The sequence below is a fragment of the Daucus carota genome, chromosome 2 (genome assembly GCF_001625215.2).
Source record: "Daucus carota subsp. sativus chromosome 2, DH1 v3.0, whole genome shotgun sequence".
NCBI classification, from domain to species: Eukaryota; Viridiplantae; Streptophyta; class Magnoliopsida; order Apiales; family Apiaceae; genus Daucus; species Daucus carota.
Window position 1 is genome coordinate 29,939,236 of NC_030382.2, and position 8,195 is coordinate 29,947,430.

At 36.1% G+C, this 8,195-nt stretch overlaps 1 protein-coding gene across 1 annotated transcript; it reads left to right on the top strand.

The window, feature by feature from the left end:
* Window positions 1-2,153: 2,153 nt before the first annotated feature.
* LOC108207321 (uncharacterized) lies at window positions 2,154-7,948 on the top strand (the record flags this gene model as incomplete). The annotated part of the gene is made up of 5 exons (XM_017377778.2): window positions 2,154-2,295; window positions 3,127-3,630; window positions 4,268-4,708; window positions 5,109-5,628; window positions 6,488-7,948. Coding segments are annotated over 5 exons (2,736 nt in total), but the record flags the coding sequence as incomplete, so codon positions are not given.
* Between the last annotated feature and the right edge of the window lie 247 nt (window positions 7,949-8,195).

The window sequence follows — 8,195 nt, forward strand, 5'->3', positions numbered from 1 at the left end:
TCATACTCCTGTGTGCGTATGGTTATCCTATTCTTTTTTATGGTTTTGGTTTGTTGATATCTGACTTCCAAAGCATCCCAAATTTATTTAACAGATTTGCATCCAATGACGCTGTTAGACATTATATTGTCAAGTGCACTATATAATAAATGCCTTACCTTGGCATCCTTGCTAATGGAGGAGATATACTCAGGGGTGTAATCCTTCTCCTTTAGAATCATTTTCTAAAGCTTATCTCCAAATACAACAGAAAGCTTTGTTGGCTTGTGTGGACCATCATAAATCATATCCAAGTATTTTGGATCTGCATTCTGCAGCCTCTAGAAAAATAGCCATTTTAACTTTCCAGGTAGGATATTCAAATGCCCTGAGTATTGGAACCCTAATTGATTCATGTCTGCTGGTTGTTGGTGTTTGTGTCTTTTCTAACATGATTGTATAACGTTTTGGATCTTGAACTATTTTATAATAACAGATTGGCTCTTATACCAATTTTTAGGCCTAAAACAACCATAGAAGGGGGTTGAATATGGTGGATCGAATCAAATCCGAAATAAGAACACACCGTATGAGATCAAACTCAGCTTTTATTGAGTTGATAAAAACTATTCATTGTAGAAGATAACTACTCTCTCAAAGATGTTTGTTTATCACTGAGAGATACTAGGTTACAAGAGAATGATATTCTTGATATGTAAAATGATATTTATAGCGTAAACCTATCGGTGTTTATATAATACACAGCTGCAAAATATCTTCTGATTAATATGTTATAAATCAGCATCCTAAGATATATCTATCAGAGACTTCTAATTCAATCTTCCGCAAGTCATGAGTTGTCGAATCTTCATAGAGTATATCTTCTTTATTCAGTCTAGATCTGCTTCTTAAAATCAGCTGCTGCAAAATCTAAAGTATATTTGCCTTGATTAAACTCTGATATCTTCTTCATCTCAACAAACTCTGACTTCTCGTAAACTCTAATATGCAATTCATGTATGAAAATAAACAGATATCATCAAATGCATTTAACATGATATACATCTTTGGTAGAAATATTAGATTCGCCCCTACAGTGTCAACGGGAGTGGGAGCTGTACGAGTGGAACGGTATTTTCTATTATAAAGGTGACAACCCCTCGTGTAGGCGATGCTCAGTCACCTGCTCCTCGTATTGTGCTCTGTGTATTAGTCATGGTTGTTTTTCTTTCCACGGACGACTCTACATGATGTGGATGAATATCTAGATCAACGATTGTCAAACTAAAAATAAGTGTGTGTCTTACATAAAGTTTTTTCGACTGATTTGCATTATTAAACTATATATGCCCTTGTAAAGTTCTTATATATCTCAAAAGTGCTAGAGAATCAAGTCAAAACATAGTTGTTTGGATGTAAATTCAAGAAATATACATAGAAAGTGTACAAGTTGTAGACTCATATTATGTTTAGATTTCTTGCAGAAGTCGATTTTTTACGATAGTTTTCTACTATAGTTAGTCGTTTTAGTCGTTTTGAAATCACCAAGAGCTCTTGGACTTGCTTTTTTGTTGTAGTAACTAAGTCCAATTCAAACTTCAGAATCTATAGCATCATCGTCAAGTCTTTTATCGAGTTGAGCTCCTTTCTGGTCTCCCAAACTTATATTTAATTAAATATTAAATATAATTATGTGATTATTTTTTACCAATATCGACACGAGTCTGGTAAAAGAAAATATAAATAATGTATTCATTTTTTAAATAAATAATTTCTTTTATAATATATATAAAATATAATTAATTTAAATAACATCATATGAATATAATAACTATATCTGAAATTCTCTTAAATATACAAAATAAATTAAAAAATATATATAAATTAACATTAAATAATTCATTCTTAGTTATGTGAAATAGTATGAAAAGTTAATAATTATATTTTAAACTTAAACTAATAGAAAACATTATTTTCTTTGGAAAAGATTCTAAAATAGAATTTAATATATTAATTTAATTGATATATTAATATATGTAAATAAAGAAAATTAAAATATATACAAGTCTATATACTAGGAAAAAAGTATTCTAACATAAAAAAAATGATCAAGTGTTTTTTTGGGTGATAAAACTATTCTGTAATTGAATACATACTGTTATAAAAAAATATAAAATGGACTTTTTGGGATTTCGGTTTCGTTGTTCCGAATATTAGCTGAAGGTAAGATTGGAGCTGCAACAAAATATCTCTCCCGCTTGTCTCTTCTCCGTCGCCCAAAACTCAATTTCTTCCTTGTGCGCCGTCTTCACAAAGGTACGTCTCTCTCTCTCTCTCTCTCTCTCTCTCTCTCTCTCTCTCTCTCTCTCTCTCTCTCTCTTTCTCTCTCTCCCCCTTCCCCTCTCCCTCTCCCTCTATCTCTAGATATATAGACACAATTGACAGATCTAGGGTTTCTTGTTGGTACCTACATGTAGCCCTATCTTTATTTTCTCTTCTAATTCGTTATAAAGTTTTGCTCTATTATTCAGAAATTTGATAATTATTGTCTTTTTGATTGTTGATACCTAATTACATGTTAAAATATCAACTTTTTTCTCAGATTTAGTTGTTCGTGATTTTATACAGCTTCAGAATGCGGTTCTTGTTTGAGACCTGTAATTTGGTTAAGAATAATAGAATTTACATGTGGAATTATTATTATCAGGGACAGTATAGTTCAAAATTTTTATAATAGTTTCTATTTTCTAATATTAGGTCTTATCAAAATTAAAATGGATTAAAGATTTTAAATGATATATATAATAATTTGTTTGAAACAAGCTTAGCACGGTGATTGCTTTAAACATATTTAAGTATATGACCTTTCATAGGTATCATTCTTTTTTGATAGACTTATATATTCGAGAATAGGGAAGAAGTGAAGAACAATATAGGTCCTTGATTTATGTTAATTTGAATAAAATAATCCATGTTTTTTTAGATGTATGGATTATTGGATGATTGTATCTTGAAAAAGTTACTACTCAATTTTAAGTTATCTAATCAGCTCGGTTGATTTGATATCCTAGGGTTAGGGATAATAAAGAAGCTTACAGGTTAGTGCGGTTTTGTGCTAGAGTTTTATGGCTGATCGTAACTTGGCAGTTGTGAAGCCGATATGGATGAAGCAAGCTGAAGAAGCTAAGCTCAAGAGCGAGGCTGAGAAGACTGCTGCAGCCAAGGCGGCTTTTGATGCAACATTTAAGAATGTGGACAAAAGCACCGAGGCCCCAGGGGACTTGTCGGATAGTGATGCGGAAGAGGCTGAAGACTTGGCAAACAAGCCAATTGGCCCGGTAGATCCGGCCAAATGCACTGCGGCTGGGACTGGTATTGCTGGAGGCACTGCATGTGCACCATCCTCATTCGTAATTGTTACGAAGGATACTGATGGCCGCAAAGTTCCCACTGGTGGAGCGCAGATAACGGTCAAAGTAAAGCCCGGTCAAGGCGTGGGGGCTACAGAACAGGAGGGGATAGTAAAAGATGCTGGTGATGGGACATACACAATTACGTATGTAGTGCCAAAGAGGGGGAATTATATGGTGGAGGTCGAGTGTAATGGAAAGTCCATCATGGGTAGCCCCTTCCCAGTTTTTTTCAGTGCAGGTATACAGCTCTGTCTTTCAACACGTAATGCATGATTTTACTATGTTCGGAGGGTGGATAGGTTTTCATCTATTGGTGCAAATAACTCAAATAGTAAATATGCACTACCCATTTTTATTGGTTATTATCTGTGTCTCTGATTTTTAAATGTAAATGGTCATTTAACTTCAAAATATGTGGCTGGTTAATATGTGAGCAAATGTATCTAATCTATCTTGAAATAAACCTCCTAAATATCCTCTACATGCTGATTAAGAATGATTTTCGTATTTAAACCATCATTGTAAGTTATATAATATAGATGTAATATCGGAGCTGACTATCCTATTCAGTCGCAGCTTTTTAACTTAATAATTATTTTTACTTAATTTTTCCTTGCAGTCTCATCTCTCTACTGTCATTTTATTTAAATCCTTTCTGGGCACCATTAAGAGTATTTTGTTATGATAAGTTTTGACAGAAGTACTGGTAAATACTGTAAGATGGCCATAGGGACATTATAGAATTAAGGTCGTGATTCCTGGAATGGGACAAAGGGTTTATTGCTGTGTTTGTACAATCCCAATTTCCGTACTTGTAATAATTAGTTTTTGTTATAGGAGTTATGAGGTCATGTAGGATTCGACTCTTTTTTCAGGAAATACAACTGGAGGACTGCTGGGTTTGGCTCCCCAATCCAATTTCCCAAATCTAGTTAACCAGACAATGCCCAACATGCCAAATTATTCAGGTTCTGTCTCAGGTGCATTTCCTGGATTGCTTGGAATGATCCCTGGTATTGTATCTGGTGCTTCAGGCGGGGCAATTTTGCCTGGAGTAGGAGCAACTTTAGGGGAAGTTTGCCGAGAATATTTAAATGGACGGTGTGCAAAAAGTGATTGCAGATTCAATCACCCACCGCACAGTTTGCTGATGACTGCATTAGCTGCTGCAACCACCATGGGAACTCTGAGCCAGGTACCCATGGCGCCTTCTGCAGCTGCAATGGCTGCTGCCCAAGCAATTGTTGCTGCTCAAGCACTTCAAGCCCATGCTGCTCAGGCACAAGCTCAGTCTAACCACAGAAAAGATACTTCGGGTATGCTTTGTTTAATAAAGCACATATATATTTGTATACCATTATACTTGGTCTTGCTACATATACTTTCTATATGTGCTGTGGGCCTCTGCCTTTTTTGTGGTGATTACCTTGGCCATCTATGTATATTTCCAATGGGCTATTTTGATGGCTGTTCTGAGGATACTATTAAATTTAGCCTACCATCTTTGCCTGGTTATTTATGTCGCATTTTTGGATTTAGTTGATGCTTCTGGTAGTTTTCACCTGGTGGTAAGTTAAACAATTGTGTTGACTCTTCCAATTTTAAATTTCGTCGTGATTGTTTCTTCCTTGCAAGACTATTAAAATATTGTGGTGCTTTTTAACCAAATACTTTGTGCAATATGTCCTTACTGCAATTGTTTCTGTGTTTTCCCAGGATCCATGGACAAGGATGGAAAGGCTGATTCCCTGAAGAAAACAGTACAAGTTAGCAACCTCAGTCCGCTGCTCACAGTGGATCAGTTGAAACAGTTGTTTGCTTTTTGTGGCACAGTTGTCGAATGTAGTATAACTGATTCAAAGCATTTTGCCTATATAGAATATTCAAAACCTGACGAGGCTACTGCTGCTTTGTCATTGAACAACTTGGATGTTGGTGGTCGCCCTCTAAATGTTGAAATGGCCAAGTCATTGCCTCCAAAGCCTGCTGTTCTGAATGCACCTCACGGCTCCTCTTCTTTACCCATGGTGATGCAGCAAGCAGTAGCAATGCAGCAAATGCAATTTCAGCAAGCTTTGGTGATGCAACAGAATATGACTGCCCAACAGGCTGCTAACCGGGCTGCAACCATGAAGTCTGCAACAGATTTAGCAGCAGCTAGAGCTGCTGAAATAAGTAGATCCTTGAAAGTTGATGGACCTGTGGATGAAGACAAGGAAACACAGAGAAAATCAAGGTATATTCCAGGTTTTCATAGTGTTACGACTGACTAATATATTTATCGATATTCGGCATCTCTTTTAGCTTTATATCAATCTGTGGTATAAGAAAAAAAAAAAAGCGTGCTATAGATTTATAGCAGCTAGCTTAAACTAAAGAGAGTAGCTAGGGACATCCAGCCAAATGCGAAAGACTGCTCTTGTGTGTTTGTTTGCTATCTTCTTCTTTTGTTTATACATTAGTTGCATTTTTCCATGTAGTTTCAAATTTCTTATTTGATCTTTTTAGAAGTCTCTGTGTTTAAGTAAAAAACAACTGGTTGTGCTTTCAGCATTCTTTCCACTTTGTTGTGAATTTTTCTTCAAAGTTATTGTTAGATCTTTTGAGAAGTCTATCTTGTGAGTAAAAATAATTTTTTGTGCTTTTTAGGATTCTTTCCACTTTATTTGGAATATAGATTGTTTTATTTTCAAGTCCTTGGTTCAATAGTGTAGAAATGTTGGAGACCCTGCTGAAAGGGTAACAATTTGAATAATTTAAAGAAAAACCTTGATCTGAACTGATATGGAGAATAGTCTTGTTTGGCATATCGATTTTTGGTTTAGTCAACATCTGTGACTCTGGGAAATAATTGGATGTGTGTACTTCTTGAATAAAGTAGGTATAATGCATGTTGGTTTCAGAGATTATTTGTTCATACCAATATTATCTATTGATTATAATCAAATAAATAGTCGTTTTTTTTGTAAGTAAATGCTTTGGGCTGCTATGAGCAACTATTAGGTCTAGTGCTTGTATCACACTGTTTGACAATTTTATGAAATTAATGATTTCTTGAGGACTGTTTGCTACACTGATGATTTTATTTTTAATAGGTCACCATCTGCTACCCGTGCAAGGTCAAGATCCAGAACAAAATCTCCTGTCATGAAAAGGCGGAGGTCTCGCTCTTTCTCACCTCTGTCTCGCCGTGGAAGAAATCATAGATCAAGATCACCTTTCAGGTCTCGCCACTACTCGAGCTATGATAATGATAGGCGGTCATATCGAGATTTAAGGGATGACAGTGCCAGAAGTCGAAGACGTGATTTTGTTAGATCGTATGATCGTCATTCCCGTACCTCCAGAAGAAACAGGAGTAGGAGTGTTAGTCCTCGAAGTAGAAAGTCATTTCGAGATGATTCGTACTCTCCAAAACGTCGTCGAGAAAGTCCTTCACACAAGGGAAAGAAATCATCTCATGCTAGTTCTAGATCTCCAGGACATTACAAGGGAAGTAAATCATCTCCACGAAGTGATGATGAAAACAAATTAAGCAGAAGGCGATCTAGGTCAAAGTCCATGGAAGTTAAGCATCGGTCTAGCGATAAATTAGATGAAAGCAGGGAAGGAAAATTAAAACGACGTGATCGACGGCGCTCTAGATCAGCATCATTAGAGGGTAAGCATCAGAAACAAAGTAAAACAGATGATGCTAAGTTTAAACAGAGAAGGCACTCTAGATCCAAATCTCCAGAAGATAAGCATCACTCGAGTGATAAATATGGAAAAAGCAGAGACGAGAGGTCAAAACATCGTAGCAGAAGGCGTTCCAGGTCAACATCTGTGGAAGATGACTTCCAGAAAAGCAGTAGGGTGTCTGCTAAACGATCTAATGAGCACAAATCAAGTCACAGAAGACGCTCAAGGTCAAAATCTGTTGACTATAAGCATCGAGAGATTGATAATGTTAAAGAAAAAGGTACAGACGAAAAGGGAAACCACAATGATAAAGGGCTGGTAGGAAGTGATGAGTTCGGTGGAGAAGCTCATCATAATGCGAGGAAATCAACAGACTTCAAAGATGATGGGGCATCAGTTTTAATTATAGAGACCAACGGCAAGAGTTCATTGGTCATGGAAGATGGTGATCTAGATGAAAATGATGTTGATCATAATGATTTCAAAGAGGATGCGACAAACTATGAGAGACATGACAAAAGAAGTCCTGCACTAGCTCGATGAACCTTTTGGGTCTGCTTTACAGAATGTATCCAGATTCTGGATGAAGGGAGGTTCCTGATTCGTTGAAGAATGGCTATTTGTAGCTATCTCTTACTGGTCAAAACTTGTGTATTTGTCTCCTCAGACATGAATATGTTGTCTTTGTTTTCTTTTGCAGGATTAAGTGGGAAAGTTCAATCACGTCTGAGGTCATCTTTTTATGGTTAAAGTGTTTCAAGAAGTATTCTGCTCGAATTGTCTGGGTTCAACTTGCACTATTGTACCATACTTCTTAAATCAGCTTCATTATGTTGGACTGTTACCCTATATTTAGGTAGTAGATTCTCTTTGAAGTGTGTTTTAGTAACTGCATGCATTTCACCATTTAATTGCTTCATGTGTATCTATTAGGCTCCCTTTAGTTTCCATAAAATAAGCATGGTATGTGGCTGTTATGCTAATGAAATGCAACAAGCTATCTTATGCAGCGTACAATCCTTAGATGATCTTAAAGACGCCATCATTTTTAAGGCCATGTTGGAAGAATTATATATGATTCCAGTCTTTAGATAAAATTATTAAGCACCAACCAGATGACCT